At 46.3% G+C, this 27,759-nt stretch overlaps 1 protein-coding gene and 1 long non-coding RNA gene across 2 annotated transcripts; both read left to right on the top strand.

Annotated features, from left to right (window-relative positions):
* The first annotated feature begins 19,194 nt into the window (after positions 1–19,194).
* On the top strand, positions 19,195–22,311 carry LOC143796700 (uncharacterized). The gene is made up of 5 exons (XM_077281042.1): positions 19,195–19,301; positions 19,404–19,482; positions 19,569–19,671; positions 20,737–21,047; positions 21,709–22,311. The coding sequence occupies exons 1-5, from the start codon at positions 19,195–19,197 to the stop codon at positions 21,781–21,783; spliced, it is 675 nt and encodes a 224-aa protein (XP_077137157.1). The 3' UTR covers positions 21,784–22,311.
* A 2,683-nt stretch (positions 22,312–24,994) lies between these two features.
* Positions 24,995–27,144, top strand: LOC143799228 (uncharacterized). Its single transcript, XR_013220532.1, has 3 exons — positions 24,995–25,077; positions 26,143–26,453; positions 27,115–27,144. It is a non-coding gene; the product is annotated as an uncharacterized LOC143799228 (long non-coding RNA).
* Positions 27,145–27,759: the final 615 nt, after the last annotated feature.

The following is a 27,759-nucleotide window of genomic DNA, read 5'->3' as shown; positions in this document are numbered from 1 at the left end:
GTTTTTTGAGGGACTATCTGGATCTTGATGCACTGCTGCACAAGGTCCGCCTAGAGTGTGCTCACTTGCGGCGTTCCAGCACGGCAAAATCGCGCACTGCGGCTCTGCAGCGCCGATTCCGCCTTCCGGAACATCGCATCATATGTGACCTACCTACCAGGTGGAATTCCACGTTACATATGTTGGAGCGGTTGTGTGAGCAGCAGCAAGCAGTAATGGAGTACCAGCTGCATCAGGCGCAAAGAAGTCGCACTCCGCGCCGTTCAGACTTCACAACCACAGAGTGGGCCACTATGAAGGACGTCTGCCAGGTTTTGCGTCCCTTCGGTTATTCCACACGGATGGCGAGTGCAGATGATGCACTAGTCAGCATGACTGTCCCCCTTATCTGCCTGCTTGAAAAATCACTGCAAGCGCTAAGGGATGATGTTGTGGAAGAGGTGGAGGATGAGGATTCACCATTTCCATCATCTTCTGGACAGTCAGCGCCACGTGGTTCCTCACAAACGCGTAGGCAGGGGACACTTTGTGAGGAGGATGAGGAGGAGTCAATGGAGGAGGAAGACATCCATCCAGAGGAGGGAGTTACACAATTGTCCAGTAGTCAGTATGTACAGCGAGGGTGGGGTGATGACGAGCGGGCAGAGATCACGCCTCAAGCAGGGGACAGCGTTTCTTGGCCAGTTGGCAGTCTGCAGCACATGGTGGATTACATGCTGCAGTGCCTGGAAACGACCGCCACATCGCCCACATTCTCAGCATGTCTGATTATTGGGTGTTCACCCTCCTCGATCCTCGCTACCGGGACAACGTAGAAAGCCTCATCACACCATTGAACCGGGAGCGAAAAATGCGGGAGTACCAAGAGACACTGGTGAATTCCATCATCTTCTCCATTCCAACTAAGAGAAGTGCTGCTAGTGCATTACAAAGCAGCTCAGTGCGTCCAGGCAGTGGAGGAGGCTCTGCACAAAGAGGGAGCAGAAGCAGTGCCTCTGCCCAATGCAAGACCAGTATGGCCCAACTGTGGCACAGTTTTGTGTGCCCGCCACAAAAGTCTACACCATCACAGACGGCTCCAGTCAGCAGGAGGCAACGGTTCCGTCAGATGGTGACAGACTACATGTCTTGCCCTCTTGCTGTACTCCCAGACGGCTCTTCGCCTTTCAAGTTTTGGGTCTCAAAGCTGGATACATGGCCAGAGCTAAGCCAGTATGCATTGGAGGTGCTGGCTTGCCCTGCGGCTAGTGTACTATCGGAACGCCTCTTTAGTGCTGCAGGTGGTGTACTAACTGACCGTCGCATGCGACTATCCTCCGATAACGTTGACCGGCTTACTTTCCTGAAAATGAACCAGGCCTGGATCTCGCAGGAATTTGTCACTCCTCTTCCTGATTAAATAATTAGGTGACGGTCTACAGTATCCAGGTCTCCAGTTGTGTTCATCTTTCTACCACCTGAACTTTAATTCCTGGGCTCCAACACCGCCAGTTGAGGCTCAGAAGTGCCGTCTGCACAGTCAAAATATACGACCCAGTGTTATTGGGTGTCAGTAACGTCAGCTGATCCCCAGCTGTGTAGCTGGCAATGTGTCCTGCGACCGCCACGCTGACACAACAACTGAAATGTAAGGGAACCTGTCCCCCCCCAAGGCGTTTGTTACTGAAAGAGCCACCTTGTGCAGCAGTAATGCTGCACAAGGAAAAGGTAGCTATTTTTGTTTAGCTCCTTGCACACGCAGAACTTAACACTTATAAAATGTGTTCACTGATACCGTAAAACCGTCCCGGAGGTGGGACTTTCCTTCGTAATGTGACGCAGCACAGCCGTCATTTTTACCCCCCCGGCGCCGTGCGCCGGCTCCTCAGCGTTGTTTGATTCTGTCTTGAAGCCTGCGCTGTTATGTTATCCCTTGGCCAGGCACACTTAGCGCTTCCCCTCTTCTGACATCATTTGGTGTCATGCTGACTGCGCCTGTGCGGCCGCGCTGGCCGAGATCCTGCCTCGCAGTGTCTTCTGATTTAATCAAACTGCGGGCCTGGGATCCATGGGCATGCGCAGTGCATATCTTCACCTCTACCTCTCACTCATCTCCCTTCGCCTTCTTCAGACTGTGCGCCGTCAGCTGATCCCTAATAGCATGCCACGGCCGTGACACCGCACTGTTATGACCCCAATGGCGAGGGTCTCAGAGATATCAGCAAGTCTGCGAAGTACAAAAATCCAGCTCATAGGGCAGTGGTAACTGGGTTGACCATATATCTACTCCTAACGCCAACACTAGAAGTAGCCGGGGAACATGCCTACGTTGGTCGCTAGATGTCTCGCGCCAGCCGGAGAGCTAACTACCCCTAGAAGAGGAAAACAAAGACCTCTCTTGCCTCCAGAGAAAAGACCCCAAAAGTTGGATACAAGCCCCCCACAAATAATAACGGTGAGGTAAGAGGAAATGACAAACACAGAGATGAACTAGATTTAGCAAAGAGAGGCCCACTTACTAATAGCAGAATGTAGTAAGATAACTTATATGGTCAACAAAAACCCTATCACAAAACCACACTGGAGATTCAAGAACCCCCGAACCGTCTAACGGCCCGGGGGGAGAACTCCAGCCTCCCTAGAGCTTCCAGCAAGGATAGGATACAGATTATGTACAAGCTGGACAAAAATGCAAACAAAAACAAATAGCAGAAAGCAAGAGAGCAGACTTAGCTTAATCACGCAGGAACCAGGATCAGTAGACAAGAGCACTACAGATTAGCTCTGATATCAACGTTGCCAGGCATTGAACTGAAGGTCCAGGGAGCTTATATAGCAACACCCCTGACCTAACGACCCAGGTGAGCATACAAGGGAAGAATGACATACCCAGAGTCAAATCACTAGTAGCCACTAGAGGGAGCCAAAAGGTAAATTCACAACAGTACCCCCCCTTAGTGAGGGGTCACCGAACCCTCAACAAGACCACCAGGGCGATCAGGATGAGCGGCGTGAAAGGCACGAACTAAATCGGCCGCATGCACATCAGAGGCGACCACCCAGGAATTATCCTCCTGACCATAGCCCTTCCACTTGACCAGGTACTGAAGCCTCCGCCTGGAGAGACGAGAATCTAAGATCTTCTCCACCACGTACTCCAACTCGCCCTCAACCAACACCGGAGCAGGAGGCTCAGCAGAAGGAACCACAGGCACAACGTACCGCCGCAACAAGGACCTATGAAATACGTTGTGAATGGCAAACGACACCGGAAGATCCAGGCGAAAGGATACAGGATTAAGGATCTCCAATATACTGTTATGACCCCAATGGCGAGGGTCTCAGAGATATCAGCAAGTCTGCGAAGTACAAAAATCCAGCTCATGGGGCAGTGGTAACTGGGTTGACCATATATCTACTCCTAACGCCAACACTAGAAGTAGCCGGGGAACATGCCTACGTTGGTCGCTAGATGTCTCGCGCCAGCCGGAGAGCTAACTACCCCTAGAAGAGGAAAACAAAGACCTCTCTTGCCTCCAGAGAAAAGACCCCAAAAGTTGGATACAAGCCCCCCACAAATAATAACGGTGAGGTAAGAGGAAATGACAAACACAGAGATGAACTAGGTTTAGCAAAGAGAGGCCCACTTACTAATAGCAGAATGTAGTAAGATAACTTATATGGTCAACAAAAACCCTATCACAAAACCACACTGGAGATTCAAGAACCCCCGAACCGTCTAACGGCCCGGGGGGAGAACTCCAGCCTCCCTAGAGCTTCCAGCAAGGATAGGATACAGATTATGTACAAGCTGGACAAAAATGCAAACAAAAACAAATAGCAGAAAGCAAGAGAGCAGACTTAGCTTAATCACGCAGGAACCAGGATCAGTAGACAAGAGCACTACAGATTAGCTCTGATATCAACGTTGCCAGGCATTGAACTGAAGGTCCAGGGAGCTTATATAGCAACACCCCTGACCTAACGACCCAGGTGAGCATACAAGGGAAGAATGACATACCCAGAGTCAAATCACTAGTAGCCACTAGAGGGAGCCAAAAGGTAAATTCACAACAGTAAGAGAGAGAAAAAAAAACTCAGAATTTTCTTTCTTATAATCCCGCTTCTGCAATGCATTTAACATTTAATACTGGCCTGGCAAACTGTTATGACCCCAATGGCGAGGGTCTCAGAGATATCAGCAAGTCTGCGAAGTACAAAAATCCAGCTCATAGGGCAGTGGTAACTGGGTTGACCATATATCTACTCCTAACGCCAACACTAGAAGTAGCCGGGGAACATGCCTACGTTGGTCGCTAGATGTCTCGCGCCAGCCGGAGAGCTAACTACCCCTAGAAGAGGAAAACAAAGACCTCTCTTGCCTCCAGAGAAAAGACCCCAAAAGTTGGATACAAGCCCCCCACAAATAATAACGGTGAGGTAAGAGGAAATGACAAACACAGAGATGAACTAGATTTAGCAAAGAGAGGCCCACTTACTAATAGCAGAATGTAGTAAGATATGGTCTTATGGTAACTTATATGGTCAACAAAAACCCTATCACAAAACCACACTGGAGATTCAAGAACCCCCGAACCGTCTAACGGCCCGGGGGGAGAACTCCAGCCTCCCTAGAGCTTCCAGCAAGGATAGGATACAGATTATGTACAAGCTGGACAAAAATGCAAACAAAAACAAATAGCAGAAAGCAAGAGAGCAGACTTAGCTTAATCACGCAGGAACCAGGATCAGTAGACAAGAGCACTACAGATTAGCTCTGATATCAACGTTGCCAGGCATTGAACTGAAGGTCCAGGGAGCTTATATAGCAACACCCCTGACCTAACGACCCAGGTGAGCATACAAGGGAAGAATGACATACCCAGAGTCAAATCACTAGTAGCCACTAGAGGGAGCCAAAAGGTAAATTCACAACACCGCACAGTCTGAAGAAGCCGGAGGGAGGGGAGTGAGAGGCGAGGATATGCACTGCGCATGGCCACGGATCCCAGGCCCGCGGTGGGATTACATTAGTTGACACTGCGAGGCGGGATCTCGGCCAGCGCGGACGCACAGGCGCAGCCAGACTGACACCAAATGATGTCAGAAGATGGGCAGCGCTAAGTGTGCCTGGCCAAGGGATAACATAACAGCGCAGGCTCCGGGATGGAATTAAACAACGCTGAGGAGCCGGGGCACGGCGCCAAGGGGGTAGGAATGACAGCTGTGCTGCGTCATATTACGAAGGAAAGTTCCACCTCCGGGACGGTCTCACGGTATCAGGGGACACATTTTATAAGTGTTTAGTTCTGTGTTTGCAAGGAGCATAATGAAAAGAGCCACCTTTTCCTTTTGCATCCTTTGTGCTGCACAAGCTGGCTCTTTCAGCTACAAACGCCTTGGGGGGGGGTTAAAGGTTCCCTTTCGACTTTCTCCAATCAGGCTTCGGCCTACACTGTGTTCCTCTGCTCCTCCTGCTGTCCCTGGGCTCCAACACCGCTAGTTGGTGCCTGGAAGTGCTGTCCGCACAGTCAACACTTGCTGCCGTGTTATTGGGGTTCAGTAACGTCAGCTGTTCCCCAGCTGTGTGTGTGGCAATCCCTCCTCTCTCCTCCACCTCCTCCTCCTTCTGTCCCTGGGCTCCAACACCGCTAGTTGTTGTCTGGAAGTGCTGTCCGCACAGTCAACAGTCGCTCCTCTGTTATTGGGGTTCAGTAACGTCAGCTGTTCCCCAGCTGTGTGTGTGGCAATCCCTCCTCTCTCCTCCACCTCCTCCCCCTGCTGTCCCTGGGCTCCAACACCGCTAGTTGTTGTCCGGAAGTGCTGTCCGCACAGAGCCAAACACCTCGCCAATGTGTTAGTGGGGTTCAGTAATGCCTGCTGCTCCCCTGCTGTGTATACGGCAACGTGTCATGCGACCGCCACGCAGGCACAACAACTTAAATTTAAGATAACCTGTCCCCCCCCCAGGCGTTTCTTACTGAAAGAGCCACCTTGTGCAGCAGTAATGATGCAAAAGGAAAAAGTGCCTGTTTTCGTGGTGCTCCTTGCACATGCTGAACCTAACACTTATGAAATGTGTCCCCTCCCACCGTTAAACCGTCCGGTAGGTGGAACTTTCCTTCGTAATGTGACACAGCACAGCCGTCATTCTTACCCCCTTGGCGCCGTGCGCCGCCTCCTCAGCGTTGTTTGAATCTGTCCCGGAGCCTGCGCTGTTATGTTAGCCCTTGGACATGCACACTTAGCGCTGCCCGTCTTCTGACATTATTTGGTGTCAGGCTGGCTGCGCCTGTGCGGCCGCGGTGGCCGATATCCCGCCTCGTAGTGTCTTCTGATTTAATCCCACTGCGGGCCTGTGATCCATGGACATGCGCAGTGCATATCTTAACATCCGCCTCTCACTCATCTCCCTATGCCTTCTTCAGACTGTGCAACGTCAGCTGATCCCTAATAGCATACCACGGCCGTGACGCCGCACAGTCTGAAGAAGCCGTAGGGAGGGGAGTGAGAGGCGAGGATATGCACTGCTCATGCCCATGGATCACAAGTCCGCAGAGTGATTACATTAGATGACACAGCGAGGCGGGATCTTGGCCAGCGCGGCCGCACAGGCGCAGCCAGCCTGACACCAAATGATGTCAGAAGACGGGCAGCGCAAAATGTGTGCATGGCCAAGGGCTAACATACCAGCGCAGGCTCCGGGACAGATTCAAACAACGCTGAGGAGGAGGCGCACGGCGCCAAGGGGGTAAGAATGACGGCTGTGCTGCGTCACATTACGAAGGAAAGTTCCACCTACCGGACGGTTTAACGGTGTGAGGGGACACATTTCATAAGTGTCAAGTACAGCGTTTGCAAGGACCATAATTAAAAGAGCTAAGTTTACCTTTTCCAGCATTAGTGCTGTGCAAGATGGCTCTTTCAGCTACAAACGCCTTGGGGGGGGGTTAAAGGTTCCCTTTCAACTTGCTCCACTGCAGGCTTCGGCCTACACTCTGCTCCTCCTGCTGACCCTGGGCTCTAACACCGCCAGTTGGTGCCCGGGAGTGCTAGCTGCACAGAGAAAAACACCAGCCAATGTGTCAGTGGGGTTCAGCAACGCCAGCTGTTCCCCTGCTGTGTAGCCGGCAACGTGTCCTGCAAACGCCACGCAGACACAAAGCTGCCGCCAGTGCAGGCTTTGGCCTACACTCTGCTCCCTCTCCTCCTGCTGACCCTGGGCTCTAACACCGCCAGTTGGGGCCCGGAAGTGCTGGCTGCACAGAGCCAAACACCTCGCCAATGTGTCAGTGGGGTTCAGCACCGCCAGCTGTTCCCCTGCTGTGTAGCCGGCATCGTGTCCTGCAAAAGCCACGCAGACACAAGAACTGAAATTGAAGGGAACCTGTCCCCCCTCCCCAGGCGTTTGTATGTATAACAGCCACCTTGTACAGCAGTAATGCTGTATTTGTACAAGGTGGCTCATTAAGTTACTCTCCTTGCACATGGCGAACGAAACACATATAAAATGTGTCCTCTGAGACCATTAAACCGTCCCTGAGGTGTGACTTTCCTTTGTAATGACACGCTGCAACCCCCTTGGTAGCGCTGCCCGTCTTCTGGCATCCTTGGTTGGCTGGCTGCGCCTCTGCTGCCGCCCTGCCCGACACAACGCCCCTCGGTGTCTTATTTATTTTGACTGCGAGGGTGTGATTGATGGGCATGAGCAGTGCATATCTTCGCCAGTCCCTTATCTCCTTCTGCCTTCTTCAGACTGTGCGTCCTCATGGCCGTGGTATGCGATAAGGGATCAGCTGATGCCGCACAGTCTGAAGCAGGTGTAAGGACACGAGTGTGAGAGGCGAACATATTGACTGCGCCAGGCCATGAATCCCAGCCCCGCAGTGTGAATAAATGAGAAGACACTGCGGGGCTGGTATTCATGGGCATCGCAAACCGCAACGACCGACATTAAATGAAGTCAGAAGACGGGCAGTGTTAACAGCGCAAGGCCAAGGGATAACACGACAGCGCAGACTCCTGTGCAGCAAATACCGACGCTCAGGAGGCCACGCCCAGCACCAAGGTGGGATTCTTGACAACTGTGCTGCGCCGCATTACGAAGGAAACTCCCGCCTCCAAGACAGTTTTGACTGTATAAGGGGCAAAATGTCATACGGGTTTCATTCAGCGTGTGCAAGGAACAAAATTTAAAAGAGCAACCTTTGACTTGTGCAGCATTACTGCTGGCCAAGGTGTGGCTCTTCTAGTTTGTAACCCCTGAGGGGGGGTTAAAGGTTACCTTTAAAATTGGTTCAATTAGGCTTCGGCCTACACTCTGCTCCCCCTGCAGAGCCTGGGCTCTAACACCGCCAGTTGGTGCCCCGAAGTGCTGGCTGCACAGAGGAAAACACCCGCCAATGTGTCAGTGGGGTTCAGCACCGCCAGCTGTTCCCCTGCTGTGTAGCCGGCAATGTGTCCTGCAACAGCCACGCAGACACAAAGCTGCCGCCAGTGCAGGCTTCGGCCTACACTCTGCTCCCTCTCCTCCTGCTGACCCTGGGCTCTAACACCGCCAGTTGGTGCCCGGTAGTGCTGGCTGCACAGAGCCAAACACCTCGCCAATGTGTCAGTGGGGTTCAGCACCGCCAGCTGTTCCCCTGCTGTGTAGCCGGCAACGTGTCCTGCAACAGCCACGCAGACACAAAGCTGCCGCCAGTGCAGGCTTCGGCCTACACTCTGCTCCCTCTCCTCCTGCTGACCCTGGGCTCTAACACCGCCAGTTGGCGCCCGGTACTGCTAGCTGCACAGAGAAAAACACCAGCCAATGTGTCAGTGGGGTTCAGCACCGCCAGCTGTTCCCCTGCTGTGTAGCCGGCATCGAGTCCTGCAAAAGCCACGCAGACACAAGAACTGAAATTGAAGGGAACCTGTCGCCCCTCCCCCAGGTGTTTGTATGTTTTACAGCCACCTTGTACAGCAGTAATGCTTACCCTCCTTCGCGGCCCACGTACACGCCTTATTTCGCTTTATAGACGACGTTTTCATTCTCTGGAAGGGTACAGAGGGGGAATGTATAGAATTTTTTAAGGTCTTAAATTCTAACCCTTTTAATATCTTCCTTACTTATACCATCTCTGACAGAGAAATCACATTTTTGGACTTGAAAATCTTCCCCTATCAGAATGGCCTGGCGACAAGTCTATTTCGCAAACCAACGGCGACCAATGCGCTTCTGGAATTCTCCAGCTTTCATCCCTGGCACACCAAGGTGGGTGTGCCTACCGGGCAGTTTTTGCGTATAAGACGTAACTGTACCCGTGATTCTGACTTTTCAACTCAGGCCCGGGACTTGTCTTCTCGCTTTAAGCAAAGGGGCTACCCCCGACGCATTATCTCTACAGCCTATCAGAGAGCAAGAAGACATGATCAGAAGTCCTTGTTATCATCTGGAAGACAACGTCAGGAGACGCAGACCAGATTTATCACCGACTTTAACAACAGCTGGAAGCAGGTCAGTGACATATTTTCAAAGCATTGGCCCATTTTGAGAGCAGATCATCAAACCATGGAAGTTACGAGCGACAGACCGTCTATAACAGCTAGACGGGCACCAAATTTGAGGGATATACTCACGAGGAGCCATTTTAAAAGGTCTACGGTGAGGCTGAACAGAGGCATTATTCTAAGGGGTTCATTCCCATGTGGAGGTTGTAATGTCTGCCCCCACATGGTTCCAACTCGTGATTTTTTTATCCATCCCACACTGTTGAGTAGACATCCTTTAAAAGCATACATCAATTGTCGGTCCAGGGATGTAATTTATGCCCTTATTTGCCCGTGTAAAAGGGTGTATGTGGGGCAAACCTCGCAGGAGTTGCAGAAACGTGCTCAAAAGCACATTTCCACGATACATCTAGCAACTTCAGACCTTAAGAAGGGCAGAATACTAACCCCAGTGGCTGAGCATTTTTTAAATCAACATCGGGGTTCTTCTGCTAATCTCAGGATGGTGGGCCTACAGAAACTTGCCCCCAATGAGAGAGGAGGAGACAGTCGTAAACTCCTTTTACAAATGGAGTCCAAATGGATTTTTGAGTTACAATCTGTGTCCCCCTCAGGCCTTAATGAAGAACTCCTCTTCACAGGGTTTCTGGGCAATTGAAACTCTCTAAGTACATCTAGGGTTTCACCCATGTTGCACTAATGCCATGTACTTTTGTTCTCTCTTTTTAGCCTCCTCTGGCAGACACATCAGCCTATTTGGATCTACACTTCCACATGTGGGGAATTACACGCTCTCCTGTACATGACCTTCGGATATGATGGTTTTCTTTTACCTTCCCTATCAACCGGGGGCTTAGTATTTCTTGACATCTACGGGTTCATTTGAAAGTATGTGACTACGGGATATGTCACCACAAAGATTTGTCCTCAAGCAGCATGCACGAAACAGAGAATGGAGATATTTATTCATTCTATTAACAATGGATTTTCTGGACTTGATTCCTGTGGACACCATTATGTATAGTCTTCGACATACAAGAAGTGAACTACATATGCGCCACTATTAGTGGGATTAGTGCCTTTCTGGGAATCCTTCACCGTAAATGAAAGTGTATATATATATAAAAAGACAAAGGGGAAATATATTTTTATGTGGCTAGTCTCGTAATGCATTGGGGGTTTTCCACATTGTTTCTCCTGTTTTTGTATTTTTTTGTATTTATTTACATATGTACATATGGTTATCTGGTTAGTATATGTCTTTATGCATTTTTATGTTGCTGCATTAATTATACACCTTTTTCCCGTATTCCATAGGCTGCCCCTTGGCTCTCCGCTTTGTGTGGAGTCCTCATTCTGTACTATTCTCTGTTTTATCCTTTGCGGCGGCTGCATTGTGTGCCACCCTATCCCTTTTCTATCATTTCCATCTGATTTGTTCCTCTTTTTTCCAGCGCTTGCGCAACATGGCTCATTACGAGAGCCGTGTGTGCGCATGCGCAGCTTCCTCTCCATGGAGATCCCCTTGACTTCCGCCCGCTTCCCTCTACTTCCGGTTGGCAGTTGCGTTGCGGTCCACGCTTCTCTGCTCCAACGAGACTCAGCAGCCGGCACTTTAGGTAATTGGGCTTATAGTATATAACATTGGTGGCTCACCACACAAACTTACTTCCCCTGACGAAGCCGCTGCGGCGGCGATACGCGTGGGGCCAGTTCCTTACACCCCATTCTTATCCTCAGCAGACCAACCTTGGCGTGTGGGCTTTAGGTGACTTCTATTGCCCTACTTTTTAGTAGCTCTAACCTGCGATCCATATTCAATGGATTAGGTACGGCATTTTGCTGTTTTTCCATTTATCCAGCAGTGTCATTCTGGCTACTTAGAGTTCCATCTATTGTTGGCCATAGATTAGTGGGACCCAGGTTTATTGCATTGGGTCCTGACCATGATATTGATATTGGTATGTACATGTTGGTTCAGCTGAGCTTATCAGTGTATTGTTATTCCACATACTGAGTTTAATTGGGGTGTTGTGTACCTATACGTGCATTTTTAAATGTTTTTATATTGTTTTGCTGTGGTGTTCCAATAAATGTTTTTCATATTTTTGCATATAATGAGGTTGTGCGAGCCTATTTTAGTCCAATCTTTTTTCTTCTTTTTTTTTGCTATGGTTATATCTATTATTGGACTAGGCACCGCACCCGCACGCATTAAAAGCATACAGCTAGAGTGCACCCTTTCTCCTGAGTCGCATATGTGCAAGGTGGCTCATAAACTTATTCTCCTTGCTCACGTGGAACAGAACACGTCTACAATGTGTCCCCTGAGACCATTAAAACGTCCCTGAGGTGTGACTTTCCTTTGTAATGAAAGAAAAAGAAAAAGCATCACTGCAGTGAATCGCACGCCTGCAAACAGTAAACGACAATATGTATAAAATACAAACTGTTTTATTAATAGCTCAAAAAACACATCACAAACAATAAAAACATAATTAAAAACATATAAGCACCATCAGAGACACACAGGAAAAATGGACCATAGCACAGTGTAATAACGTGACCCAAAACCTAATGGCTCATGGGGTGTAGTGCAGACCTGTATATATAGTATAGAGACAGTGCCCAGAAAAAGGTACAATAAATGATGCCTAAGCAAACAGTCACTCCTTGAAGGGAAAAGTGCTTACTCCAGTGGCATCTCATTTTTTGGCACACCATGATGGCCAGACTGTGAACACAAAAGTCATTGGGTTGGATAAAGTTCGTACATCTAATAGGGGCGGCATTTACAAACAATTGCTTTTGCGTATGGAGGCTAGATGGATCTTTAATCTTGGTTCCATTGCTCCCGTAGGTCTTAATGAAGATTTGCTTTTTACTGGATTTCTTGGATAAACCTATGTGCTTTCGGTACATCGTGGGACTATGAGAATCTGCCGTTGTCTATCTTTCTTTATGGACGTGATCTGCAATTCACCATCCCGCTGCATCTGTCATGGACTTCATTTGGATATTGTTCTCATTATTAATGGTGGTTCTTTTCTTTTGCGCAATTGCCTTATTGGATCTCCCTATAATAAGATTCCACCTTTAGCATCTCTTGGTGCTTCAAATGCCAGCTCTTGTTAACTATGGTGAGGTCTCTTATGCGGTCATTGTATTTGGGGTTTTTTGTACTTTTTACTCCATATGTATAACTTATTGGCTCAAGGGGTCGTGCAATGAAGTATAATAAAATGGTATTTGGCTCATGGGGGGTGCTATTTTTTAGCACTGCGCATATTTGGCCTTAGTGGCCCTTCTTTTGTGCTCTCCATTTTTGTATATTGTTCTTTACAATGAATATATTGGCTCTTAGTATCCTGTATGAGCTCATAATCATATTAAATTATCTACATGTTTTGCTGTATATTCTTGATGGTTATATCTTCCTTCTAATAAAACTATGTTTAGTCATCATGTAGATCTCTGTACTTATGTGACTTATAACTGTGTATGTGAGTTGTGTGCATGTTTAAGTGCCCCCGGGGGATGTCTGATACGAGCATGATCGAGAATTATTTGTTACAACTAAGGGCCCCTTCACACTGTGCAATCAAAGTCTGAACGAGCGTTCGATTTGTGACGTTTATCCGTCCTCGTTCCGAGGTTGCAAAGTGTGACATGGCGTTACGATTTGCGACGCAGCCCAGCATCGTACGATGTGAAAGAAAGAGCAGAACTTTCTTTCGTCGTAAATGTCTCGCTGTGGCGGTCGAAATCGTAGTATGTGACGGCGGTCATACGAGCTCGTAATGCGACTACGTGGGTTGGGCTTCCGCATACCTGTCTCCTGATTGGGCGTGACGTTTTAGCACGCCCATGCTGGTAATACGTCACGCTCGGAGTCGTAGGACTATGGCGGTGTGAAGGGTAGCGTACGATTGCGACGCGTGACGTTCACATCGCAACTACGTCAGAAAAAGCGTTAACATCGTAGAGTGTGACCGCTGGCTACGAGCTCGTACTGCGATGTCGAATATGACGCAAATGCGTCGTAATCGTAGCAGAATCGACCAGTGTGAAGGGGCCCTAAGGGTAACATCAAGGATTTGGAGGCCAAATTGGGAAATTTTGATGATGCCAAACAAGTGCAGCCCTTTAAGACCAAATTAAAGGAGGGCTTGGACAAATATGACCGTGAGGTTATGCTAAAGAAGAAATCCAAATTTGCTAGAGATCGGAATGATTTCGACTCTAAGAGGGCTTTCAAATGGAGGCATCAGGGGAATAGAAGACAGGGTCCTTAGCCTCAAAAGAGTGTTGATATCAAACAAATTGCTGTGACAGGGATGACCGGTACATCAGAGAGCGATTTTTTATCGTCAGTAGAAAGCGACCCCGACACCGGACACGAAGGGTGCGGAGGCGCTGCATACCTGCCACCACGGACAACGAGGTATGGGGGTCGCCGACCGACGTTTCAGAGGCCTTACAAAGCCCAACGCAAATAATGACTGTGGACCCCTTAATGGATTCCTCTGCTTCTGTTCAGGTATCCTCTGACTTACTACAGGTTGTTAATTTATCGGATCATGTACTCTCTCCTACTGAGCTATCCGTATTACAACGTGGTCTAGCTTTTTCTCCAGTTCATGAGCTTGAAAAATTCACTGTAGTGAAAGACCTTTACTTATTTTGCAGACGTCTTTTATTACAGGTACTGCACAACAGACCATATATGGTGGAAGGTCTTGAACAAACCGACCAACAAGTTTTTTGTGACTTATTACAACTTCTGCAAGAAAACAGCTCTGAGGAGAGTAAGGATTCTCGTTTATTCAGGAACAAGTCTAAAGTAGCTCCACCATTCTCCCTAGTTCCTGCCATTAGGGTGTTTTTTGAGCTCACTAAAAGGGATATTGTTGCCTTACGACCATGTACATCTACTCTGGGCAATCTTAGTGGGAAAGAGAAACATGCCCTCAGAGACCTTAAGTCAAATAAAAGCTTCTTGATTAAAGAGGCAGATAAAGGGGGAAACGTTGTTCTTTGGCCACATTCGCTCTATTTAGAGGAAGCACATCGCCAGCTTGGGGATGGTCGATTTTACAGAAAACTTCCATCTGATCCCACAGCCATATTTGCGGGCAAGTTTAGACTCCTTTTGGAGAAAGCGAGGGATCTTGGCATCATTAGTCAACACGAATTTGAATTTATGTGGGTAGAGGTTCCTATTACGGCAACTTTCTACATGCTGCCGAAAATCCACAAAAACTCACAGAGGCCTCCGGGCCGACCCATTGTGGCCGGCATCGGTAGCCTCTGTGAGAAAGCATGCATGTATGTGGATCATTTTTTGCAACCCTTAGCCAGAAACCTCCCATCATTTGTCCAAGATTCCTCGCACTTCATTCGTTTATGTTGAGAGATTTCTTTACCCCCCAATTTCTTGTTGGTTACTTGCGATGTGGAGTCGCTTTACTCCAACATTAGCCATGACGATGGAATTACTGCTACCTTACATTTACTTGACCAACTCGGGCACTCTGATAGGATGCACGACTCCTTGGTGGTCGATCTATTGGAGTTCATCATGAAGCACAACTTTTTCCTGTTTGACAGGGCTTTCTACCTTCAGACCTCAGGGGTGGCCATGGGGGCGCGTTGTGCCCCGGCCGTCGCCAATCTATTTTTAGGTTGGTGGGAGGCAACCATGGTCTACCCCTTGGAGGAGTTTAAGCACCATGTCTGTCACTGGAGTCGATATATAGATGATCTATTCTTCATCTGGTCTGGCAGTATTGATGAGTGTCAGGATTTTATCGACTCTCTTAACAGGAACTCTCACAATATTGTGCTGACTTATTCTTTTTCTTCCACGACAGTGACCTTCCTGGACGTACAGGTTATGGCTAGAGATGGTTCCCTTTACACAAAACTATTTCGGAACCCAACGGCAACTAATAGTCTATTAGACTACAGGAGTTTTCATCCAGCACATACCAGGAATGGGGTCCCTATGGGGCAGTTTCTGAGAATTAGAAGAAATTGTACTTCGGACGAAGATTTCCGTCAAGAAGCTCTCCAATTGACAAATCGGTTTCGACAAAGGCACTATCCACGGAGATGCATCTCTACAGCCTTTCAGCGGGCCAATGCACATACGCAGGAGTTATTGCTGGTGTCTCATAATAAGGTACGGGATAACAAGCCGAGATTCATCACTGGCTTTAACAACAATTGGTCACAAATCAGAACTATCCTTCAAAGACACTGGGGTATTCTGACCACTGACCTTTCTACCTCTAGGTTAGTGGGTAACCAACCATTACTTACAGCTAGGAGGGCACCCAACTTTAGGGACCTCCTTACAAGCAGCCACTACAGACGACAGACCATTAGGCTGAACTGGGGCATTGACCTTCATGGGTCGTTTGCCTGTGGGGGTTGCAACATCTGCCCTTATATGTGCTCCACCAGGGACTTCTTTGTGAATCCTACTAACCAGAGCAAACATAGGTTGAGTTCCTACATTAACTGTAGGACAACCTTGGTCATCTATGCCCTTATTTGCCCATGTCAGCGTGTTTACGTTGGCCAGACATCTCAGGAGTTACGGCGTAGGGTACAGAAACATTTTTCCACCATTCATCTGGCACGCAGTGACTCCTTGAAGGGAAAAGTGCTTACTCCAGTGGCATCTCATTTTTTGGCACACCATGATGGCCAGACTGTGAACACAAAAGTCATTGGGTTGGATAAAGTTCGTACATCTAATAGGGGCGGCATTTACAAACAATTGCTTTTGCGTATGGAGGCTAGATGGATCTTTAATCTTGGTTCCATTGCTCCCGTAGGTCTTAATGCAGATTTGCTTTTTACTGGATTTCTTGGATAAACCTATGTGCTTTCGGTACATCGTGGGACTATGAGAATCTGCCGTTGTCTGTCTTTCTTTATGGACGTGATCTGCAATTCACCATCCCGCTGCATCTGTTATGGACTTCATTTGGATATTGTTCTCATTATTAATGGTGGTTCTTTTCTTTTGCGCAATTGCCTTATTGGATCTCCCTATAATAAGATTCCACCTTTAGCATCTCTTGGTGCTTCAAATGCCAGCTCTTGTTAACTATGGTGAGGTCTCTTATGCGGTCATTGTATTTGGGTTTTTTTGTACTTTTTACTCCATATGTATAACTTATTGGCTCAAGGGGTCGTGCAATGAAGTATAATAAAATGGTATTTGGCTCATGGGGGGTGCTATTTTTTAGCACTGCGCATATTTGGCCTTAGTGGCCCTTCTTTTGTGCTCTCCATTTTTGTATATTGTTCTTTACAATGAATATATTGGCTCTTAGTATCCTGTATGAGCTCATAATCATATTAAATTATCTACATGTTTTGCTGTATATTCTTGATGGTTATATCTTCCTTCTAATAAAACTATGTTTAGTCATCATGTAGATCTCTGTACTTATGTGACTTATAACTGTGTATGTGAGTTGTGTGCATGTTTAAGTGCCCCCGGCGGATGTCTGATACGAGGTGATTGGTGGTACGTATGCGTTGGTTGGTTATATCTGAGTGGGGGTAGGCAGATTGGCACTATTGTCGCCAAGTTCTACCTGGCATATGGTGTTTTTTATGCTTTTTCCTACATATCGTTCCACATTACCTCTTGTTTCAGTGTTTAATATTATCCACTCTTATATCCCCTTATAGTCTTATATTACCTTGTGCTTCAGTGAACTGTACAACCTCACCTTTTATTGTCATATCCTCTTATGGTTACTATATTCTTCATCCCTTTATATAATCTGCAACCCATTTTGGCTTGCAGATTATTGTTGACTTTACATTGGAGGTCGTTAATCATTTTATATACATTATGGCTATATATGCTGGTGTTGTTCTATTTATCATTAGGTACTGGGTTTATTATCCAGTTTCGTATGCTCCTTCACCCCCGCTCCAATCAGTCAAGCACACTTTTTTTTTTTTGTACTAACATCTCCCCCTCTGGTCCTGCAAGTGCCTATTCTGCCGGCTTCTCCTTGCGCTTGTACGGTTTGTACACTCCGGATACTTTTGGTTGCGGGTACTGGTACTTCCGGTTCGCCGCTGTATGCTGTGCCTGAACATTACCACTTGCGCTCCCCTGCGCATGCGTGCGCTCACGGACACGGCAATTTACATATGTTGATAATTTATTTTTGTACCTCTCGGCTTGCCATTGACCATTTTCCATGATGTTTTTCTGGTGGCACAGCTGCCGCCTGTGGAATCACTATTCTCTTGCACCGCCTTCCGGTCCATTGCTGGCTGCACACACCGGTATCTAATTAAGCTATTTTGCTTTTCTCTATTTAAGACTGTGTTAGGGCTCAAGTACACATCTTCCCTGACGAAGCCTGGTTCGCCGGGCGATACGCGTGGGGCATCACCTGACCAGGTTGTATGTTTATGGGAATTTATTTCCTGTGATATCTGCTGTGACCTAGTGGTACTATTGCATATTTGTGACCCATTGGCCTTTTTTTTTTCCGTTGGCTCACCCTCAGGTACTATTTCTTTATGGGACTATCCATTGTGCCTAATATATATAGTTTTGTTTGCTTAGGCATCATTTATTGTACCTTTTTCTGGGCACTGTCTCTATACTATATATACAGGTCTGCGCTACACCCCATGAGCCATTAGGTTTTGGGTCACGTTATTACACTGTGCTATGGTCCATTTTTCCTGTGTGTCTCTGATGGTGCTTATATGTTTTTAATTATGTTTTTATTGTTTGTGATGTGTTTTTTGAGCTATTAATAAAACAGTTTGTATTTTATACATATTGTCGTTTACTGTTTGCAGGTGTGCGATTCACTGCAGTGATGCTTTTTCTTTTTCTTTGATATAGTCTTTTTATCACTGCCACCGCACCCGCAGAAACTTCTTTACATTGTATATGTAGTGCGCCCAATCCTTTCTTGTTGTGTTATACGATTTTGCCCACTCTTTGGTGGGTGTTTCTTTTTGGCAGCACACATTCTATTTTGAATGCATTTATTAATTGATCGTGCAAGTTTATATTGACTGCATGTGTGCTCTTATTGTTTTTTAGTTACTGGTCGTGGTCAGCCGACACGGTCAGCTATGGATTGGGATGCTCGAGAAGCTGCATGGCGGGCCCAATCTTCGGATGTGTTCTCATCAGGAGAGCAGATGGTCCCGGACTCTGACTTCAACAAACTCGCCTCAGAGTTAACAGCTGCACATCGAGCGGGCATCAGACTTTGGTGGAACATCCGCAGCCTCGAGGAGTATATCAAACTTGGTATTGCTCCTCGTGGCTTAAGGGTGTCCATCTATCCAGCATGGGAGCCCTCCCCTGGGTTTCGTGATTTATGGGAACAAGGTCTCTTGAAATGTTCCAGCATTATAATGAATATGCTCTTGGAGCATGATCGAGAATTATTTGTTACAACTAAGGGTAACATCAAGGATTTGGAGGCCAAATTGGGAAATTTTGATGATGCCAAACAAGTGCAGCCCTTTAAGACCAAATTAAAGGAGGGCTTGGACAAATATGACCGTGAGGTTATGCTAAAGAAGAAATCCAAATTTGCTAGAGATCGGAATGATTTCGACTCTAAGAGGGCTTTCAAATGGAGGCATCAGGGGAATAGAAGACAGGGTCCTTAGCCTCAAAAGAGTGTTGATATCAAACAAATTGCTGTGACAGGGATGACCGGTACATCAGAGAGCGATTTTTTATCGTCAGTAGAAAGCGACCCCGACACCGGACACGAAGGGGGCGGAGGCGCCGCATACCTGCCACCACGGACAACGAGGTATGGGGGTCGCCGACCGACGTTTCAGAGGCCTTACAAAGCCCAACGCAAATAATGACTCTTATAATAATCCCCTTAATGGATTCCTCTGCTTCTGTTCAGGTATCCTCTGACTTACTACAGGTTGTTAATTTATCGGATCATGTACTCTCTCCTACTGAGCTATCCGTATTACAACGTGGTCTAACTTTTTCTCCAGTTCATGAGCTTGAAAAATTCACTGTAGTGAAAGACCTTTACTTATTTTGCAGACGTCTTTTATTACAGGTACTGCACAACAGACCATATATGGCGGAAGGTCTTGAACAAACCGACCAACAAGTTTTTCGTGACTTATTACAACTTCTGCAAGAAAACAGCTCTGAGGAGGGTAAGGAGTCTCGTTTATTCAGGAACAAGTCTAAAGTAGCTCCACCATTCTCCCTAGTTCCTGCCATTAGGGTGTTTTTTGAGCTCACTAAAAGGGATATTGTTGCCTTACGACCATGTACATCTACTCTGGGCAATCTTAGTGGGAAAGGGAAACATGCCCTCAGAGACCTTAAGTCAAATAAAAGCTTCTTGATTAAAGAGGCAGATAAAGGGGGAAACGTTGTTCTTTGGCCACATTCGCTCTATTTAGAGGAAGCACATCGCCAGCTTGGGGATGGTCGATTTTACAGAAAACTTCCATCTGATCCCACAGCCATATTTGCGGGCAAGTTTAGACTCCTTTTGGAGAAAGCGAGGGATCTTGGCATCATTAGTCAACACGAATTTGAATTTATGTGGGTAGAGGTTCCTATTACGGCAACTTTCTACATGCTGCCGAAAATCCACAAAAACTCACAGAGGCCTCCGGGCCGACCCATTGTGGCCGGCATCGGTAGCCTCTGTGAGAAAGCATGCATGTATGTGGATCATTTTTTGCAACCCTTAGCCAGAAACCTCCCATCATTTGTCCAAGATTCCTCGCACTTCATTCGTTTATGTCGAGAGATTTCTTTACCCCCCAATTTCTTGTTGGTTACTTGCGATGTGGAGTCGCTTTACTCCAACATTAGCCATGACGATGGAATTACTGCTACCTTACATTTACTTGACCAACTCGGGCACTCTGATAGGATGCACGACTCCTTGGTGGTCGATCTATTGGAGTTCATCATGAAGCACAACTTTTTCCTGTTTGACAGGGCTTTCTACCTTCAGACCTCAGGGGTGGCCATGGGGGCGCGTTGTGCCCCGGCCGTCGCCAATCTATTTTTAGGTTGGTGGGAGGCAACCATGGTCTACCCCTTGGAGGAGTTTAAGCACCATGTCTGTCACTGGAGTCGATATATAGATGATCTATTCTTCATCTGGTCTGGCAGTATTGATGAGTGTCAGGATTTTATCGACTCTCTTAACAGGAACTCTCACAATATTGTGCTGACTTATTCTTTTTCTTCCACGACAGTGACCTTCCTGGACCCACAGGTTATGGCTAGAGATGGTTCCCTTTACACAAAACTATTTCGGAAGCCAACGGCAACTAATAGTCTATTAGACTACAGGAGTTTTCATCCGGCACATACCAGGAATGGGGTCCCTATGGGGCAGTTTCTGAGAATTAGAAGAAATTGTACTTCGGACGAAGATTTCCGTCAAGAAGCTCTCCAATTGACAAATCGGTTTCGACAAAGGCACTATCCACGGAGATGCATCTCTACAGCCTTTCAGCGGGCCAATGCACATACGCAGGAGTCATTGCTGGTGTCTCATAATAAGGTACGGGATAACAAGCCGAGATTCATCACTGGCTTTAACAACAATTGGTCACAAATCAGAACTATCCTTCAAAGACACTGGGGTATTCTGACCACTGACCTTTCTACCTCTAGGTTAGTGGGTGACCAACCATTACTTACAGCTAGGAGGGCACCCAACTTTAGGGACCTCCTTACAAGCAGCCACTACAGACGACAGACCATTAGGCTGAACTGGGGCATTGACCTTCATGGGTCGTTTGCCTGTGGGGGTTGCAACATCTGCCCTTATATGTGCTCCACCAGGGACTTCTTTGTGAATCCTACTAACCAGAGCAGACATAGGTTGAGTTCCTACATTAACTGTAGGACAACCTTGGTCATCTATGCCCTTATTTGCCCATGTCAGCGTGTTTACGTTGGCCAGACATCTCAGGAGTTATGGCGTAGGGTACAGAAACATTTTTCCACCATTCATCTGGCACGCAGTGACTCCTTGAAGGGAAAAGTGCTTACTCCAGTGGCATCTCATTTTTTGGCACACCATGATGGCCAGACTGTGAACACAAAAGTCATTGGGTTGGATAAAGTTCGTACATCTAATAGGGGCGGCATTTACAAACAATTGCTTTTGCGTATGGAGGCTAGATGGATCTTTAATCTTGGTTCCATTGCTCCCGTAGGTCTTAATGAAGATTTGCTTTTTACTGGATTTCTTGGATAAACCTATGTGCTTTCGGTACATCATGGGACTATGAGAATCTGCCGTTGTCTGTCTTTCTTTATGGACGTGATCTGCAATTCACCATCCCGCTGCATCTGTCATGGACTTCATTTGGATATTGTTCTCATTATTAATGGTGGTTCTTTTCTTTTGCGCAATTGCCTTATTGGATCTCCCTATAATAAGATTCCACCTTTAGCATCTCTTGGTGCTTCAAATGCCAGCTCTTGTTAACTATGGTGAGGTCTCTTATGCGGTCATTGTATTTGGTTTTTTTTGTACTTTTTACTCCATATGTATAACTTATTGGCTCAAGGGGTCGTGCAATGAAGTATAATAAAATGGTATTTGGCTCATGGGGGGTGCTATTTTTTAGCACTGCGCATATTTGGCCTTAGTGGCCCTTCTTTTGTGCTCTCCATTTTTGTATATTGTTCTTTACAATGAATATATTGGCTCTTAGTATCCTGTATGAGCTCATAATCATATTAAATTATCTACATGTTTTGCTGTATATTCTTGATGGTTATATCTTCCTTCTAATAAAACTATGTTTAGTCATCATGTAGATCTCTGTACTTATGTGACTTATAACTGTGTATGTGAGTTGTGTGCATGTTTAAGTGCCCCCGGCAGATGTCTGATACGAGGTGATTGGTGGTACGTATGCGTTGGTTGGTTATATCTGAGTGGGGGTAGGCAGATTGGCACTATTGTCGCCAAGTTCTACCTGGCATATGGTGTTTTTTATGCTTTTTCCTACATATCGTTCCACATTACCTCTTGTTTCAGTGTTTAATATTATCCACTCTTATATCCCCTTATAGTCTTATATTACCTTGTGCTTCAGTGAACTGTACAACCTCACCTTTTATTGTCATATCCTCTTATGGTTACTATATTCTTCATCCCTTTATATAATCTGCAACCCATTTTGGCTTGCAGATTATTGTTGACTTTACATTGGAGGTCGTTAATCATTTTATATACATTATGGCTATATATGCTGGTGTTGTTCTATTTATCATTAGGTACTGGGTTTATTATCCAGTTTCGTATGCTCCTTCACCCCCGCTCCAATCAGTCAAGCACACTTTTTTTTTTTTGTACTAACATCTCCCCCTCTGGTCCTGCAAGTGCCTATTCTGCCGGCTTCTCCTTGCGCTTGTACGGTTTGTACACTCCGGATACTTTTGGTTGCGGGTACTGGTACTTCCGGTTCGCCGCTGTATGCTGTGCCTGAACATTACCACTTGCGCTCCCCTGCGCATGCGTGCGCTCACGGACACGGCAATTTACATATGTTGATAATTTATTTTTGTACCTCTCGGCTTGCCGTTGCCCATTTTCCATGATGTTTTTCTGGTGGCACAGCTGCCGCCTGTGGAATCACTATTCTCTTGCACCGCCTTCCGGTCCATTGCTGGCTGCACACACCGGTATCTAATTAAGCTATTTTGCTTTTCTCTATTTAAGACTGTGTTAGGGCTCAAGTACACATCTTCCCTGACGAAGCCTGGTTCGCCGGGCGATACGCGTGGGGCATCACCTGACCAGGTTGTATGTTTATGGGAATTTATTTCCTGTGATATCTGCTGTGACCTAGTGGTACTATTGCATATTTGTGACCCATTGGCCTTTTTTTTTTTTTTTTTTTTTCCTTTGGCTCACCCTCAGGTACTATTTCTTTATGGGACTATCCATTGTGCCTAATATATATATTTTTGTTTGCTTAGGCATCATTTATTGTACCTTTTTCTGGGCACTGTCTCTATACTATATATACAGGTCTGCGCTACACCCCATGAGCCATTAGGTTTTGGGTCACGTTATTACACTGTGCTATGGTCCATTTTTCCTGTGTGTCTCTGATGGTGCTTATATGTTTTTAATTATGTTTTTATTGTTTGTGATGTGTTTTTTGAGCTATTAATAAAACAGTTTGTATTTTATACATATTGTCGTTTACTGTTTGCAGGTGTGCGATTCACTGCAGTGATGCTTTTTCTTTTTCTTTGATATAGTCTTTTTATCACTGCCACCGCACCCGCAGAAACTTCTTTACATTGTATATGTAGTGCGCCCAATCCTTTCTTGTTGTGTTATACGATTTTGCCCACTCTTTGGTGGGTGTTTCTTTTTGGCAGCACACATTCTATTTTGAATGCATTTATTAATTGATCGTGCAAGTTTATATTGACTGCATGTGTGCTCTTATTGTTTTTTAGTTACTGGTCGTGGTCAGCCGACACGGTCAGCTATGGATTGGGATGCTCGAGAAGCTGCATGGCGGGCCCAATCTTCGGATGTGTTCTCATCAGGAGAGCAGATGGTCCCGGACTCTGACTTCAACAAACTCGCCTCAGAGTTAACAGCTGCACATCGAGCGGGCATCAGACTTTGGTGGAACATCCGCAGCCTCGAGGAGTATATCAAACTTGGTATTGCTCCTCGTGGCTTAAGGGTGTCCATCTATCCAGCATGGGAGCCCTCCCCTGGGTTTCGTGATTTATGGGAACAAGGTCTCTTGAAATGTTCCAGCATTATAATGAATATGCTCTTGGAGCATGATCGAGAATTATTTGTTACAACTAAGGGTAACATCAAGGATTTGGAGGCCAAATTGGGAAATTTTGATGATGCCAAACAAGTGCAGCCCTTTAAGACCAAATTAAAGGAGGGCTTGGACAAATATGACCGTGAGGTTATGCTAAAGAAGAAATCCAAATTTGCTAGAGATCGGAATGATTTCGACTCTAAGAGGGCTTTCAAATGGAGGCATCAGGGGAATAGAAGACAGGGTCCTTAGCCTCAAAAGAGTGTTGATATCAAACAAATTGCTGTGACAGGGATGACCGGTACATCAGAGAGCGATTTTTTATCGTCAGTAGAAAGCGACCCCGACACCGGACACGAAGGGGGCGGAGGCGCCGCATACCTGCCACCACGGACAACGAGGTATGGGGGTCGCCGACCGACGTTTCAGAGGCCTTACAAAGCCCAACGCAAATAATGACTCTTATAATAATCCCCTTAATGGATTCCTCTGCTTCTGTTCAGGTATCCTCTGACTTACTACAGGTTGTTAATTTATCGGATCATGTACTCTCTCCTACTGAGCTATCCGTATTACAACGTGGTCTAACTTTTTCTCCAGTTCATGAGCTTGAAAAATTCACTGTAGTGAAAGACCTTTACTTATTTTGCAGACGTCTTTTATTACAGGTACTGCACAACAGACCATATATGGCGGAAGGTCTTGAACAAACCGACCAACAAGTTTTTCGTGACTTATTACAACTTCTGCAAGAAAACAGCTCTGAGGAGGGTAAGGACTCTCGTTTATTCAGGAACAAGTCTAAAGTAGCTCCACCATTCTCCCTAGTTCCTGCCATTAGGGTGTTTTTTGAGCTCACTAAAAGGGATATTGTTGCCTTACGACCATGTACATCTACTCTGGGCAATCTTAGTGGGAAAGGGAAACATGCCCTCAGAGACCTTAAGTCAAATAAAAGCTTCTTGATTAAAGAGGCAGATAAAGGGGGAAACGTTGTTCTTTGGCCACATTCGCTCTATTTAGAGGAAGCACATCGCCAGCTTGGGGATGGTCGATTTTACAGAAAACTTCCATCTGATCCCACAGCCATATTTGCGGGCAAGTTTAGACTCCTTTTGGAGAAAGCGAGGGATCTTGGCATCATTAGTCAACACGAATTTGAATTTATGTGGGTAGAGGTTCCTATTACGGCAACTTTCTACATGCTGCCGAAAATCCACAAAAACTCACAGAGGCCTCCGGGCCGACCCATTGTGGCCGGCATCGGTAGCCTCTGTGAGAAAGCATGCATGTATGTGGATCATTTTTTGCAACCCTTAGCCAGAAACCTCCCATCATTTGTCCAAGATTCCTCGCACTTCATTCGTTTATGTTGAGAGATTTCTTTACCCCCCAATTTCTTGTTGGTTACTTGCGATGTGGAGTCGCTTTACTCCAACATTAGCCATGACGATGGAATTACTGCTACCTTACATTTACTTGACCAACTCGGGCACTCTGATAGGATGCACGACTCCTTGGTGGTCGATCTATTGGAGTTCATCATGAAGCACAACTTTTTCCTGTTTGACAGGGCTTTCTACCTTCAGACCTCAGGGGTGGCCATGGGGGCGCGTTGTGCCCCGGCCGTCGCCAATCTATTTTTAGGTTGGTGGGAGGCAACCATGGTCTACCCCTTGGAGGAGTTTAAGCACCATGTCTGTCACTGGAGTCGATATATAGATGATCTATTCTTCATCTGGTCTGGCAGTATTGATGAGTGTCAGGATTTTATCGACTCTCTTAACAGGAACTCTCACAATATTGTGCTGACTTATTCTTTTTCTTCCACGACAGTGACCTTCCTGGACCCACAGGTTATGGCTAGAGATGGTTCCCTTTACACAAAACTATTTCGGAAGCCAACGGCAACTAATAGTCTATTAGACTACAGGAGTTTTCATCCGGCACATACCAGGAATGGGGTCCCTATGGGGCAGTTTCTGAGAATTAGAAGAAATTGTACTTCGGACGAAGATTTCCGTCAAGAAGCTCTCCAATTGACAAATCGGTTTCGACAAAGGCACTATCCACGGAGATGCATCTCTACAGCCTTTCAGCGGGCCAATGCACATACGCAGGAGTCATTGCTGGTGTCTCATAATAAGGTACGGGATAACAAGCCGAGATTCATCACTGGCTTTAACAACAATTGGTCACAAATCAGAACTATCCTTCAAAGACACTGGGGTATTCTGACCACTGACCTTTCTACCTCTAGGTTAGTGGGTGACCAACCATTACTTACAGCTAGGAGGGCACCCAACTTTAGGGACCTCCTTACAAGCAGCCACTACAGACGACAGACCATTAGGCTGAACTGGGGCATTGACCTTCATGGGTCGTTTGCCTGTGGGGGTTGCAACATCTGCCCTTATATGTGCTCCACCAGGGACTTCTTTGTGAATCCTACTAACCAGAGCAGACATAGGTTGAGTTCCTACATTAACTGTAGGACAACCTTGGTCATCTATGCCCTTATTTGCCCATGTCAGCGTGTTTACGTTGGCCAGACATCTCAGGAGTTATGGCGTAGGGTACAGAAACATTTTTCCACCATTCATCTGGCACGCAGTGACTCCTTGAAGGGAAAAGTGCTTACTCCAGTGGCATCTCATTTTTTGGCACACCATGATGGCCAGACTGTGAACACAAAAGTCATTGGGTTGGATAAAGTTCGTACATCTAATAGGGGCGGCATTTACAAACAATTGCTTTTGCGTATGGAGGCTAGATGGATCTTTAATCTTGGTTCCATTGCTCCCGTAGGTCTTAATGAAGATTTGCTTTTTACTGGATTTCTTGGATAAACCTATGTGCTTTCGGTACATCATGGGACTATGAGAATCTGCCGTTGTCTGTCTTTCTTTATGGACGTGATCTGCAATTCACCATCCCGCTGCATCTGTCATGGACTTCATTTGGATATTGTTCTCATTATTAATGGTGGTTCTTTTCTTTTGCGCAATTGCCTTATTGGATCTCCCTATAATAAGATTCCACCTTTAGCATCTCTTGGTGCTTCAAATGCCAGCTCTTGTTAACTATGGTGAGGTCTCTTATGCGGTCATTGTATTTGGGGGTTTTTGTACTTTTTACTCCATATGTATAACTTATTGGCTCAAGGGGTCATGCAATGAAGTATAATAAAATGGTATTTGGCTCATGGGGGGTGCTATTTTTTAGCACTGCGCATATTTGGCCTTAGTGGCCCTTCTTTTGTGCTCTCCATTTTTGTATATTGTTCTTTACAATGAATATATTGGCTCTTAGTATCCTGTATGAGCTCATAATCATATTAAATTATCTACATGTTTTGCTGTATATTCTTGATGGTTATATCTTCCTTCTAATAAAACTATGTTTAGTCATCATGTAGATCTCTGTACTTATGTGACTTATAACTGTGTATGT

Source organism: Ranitomeya variabilis, chromosome 1 (genome assembly GCF_051348905.1).
Source record: "Ranitomeya variabilis isolate aRanVar5 chromosome 1, aRanVar5.hap1, whole genome shotgun sequence".
NCBI classification, from domain to species: domain Eukaryota; kingdom Metazoa; phylum Chordata; class Amphibia; order Anura; family Dendrobatidae; genus Ranitomeya; species Ranitomeya variabilis.
This window is presented reverse-complemented; position numbering and strand designations above follow the sequence as displayed.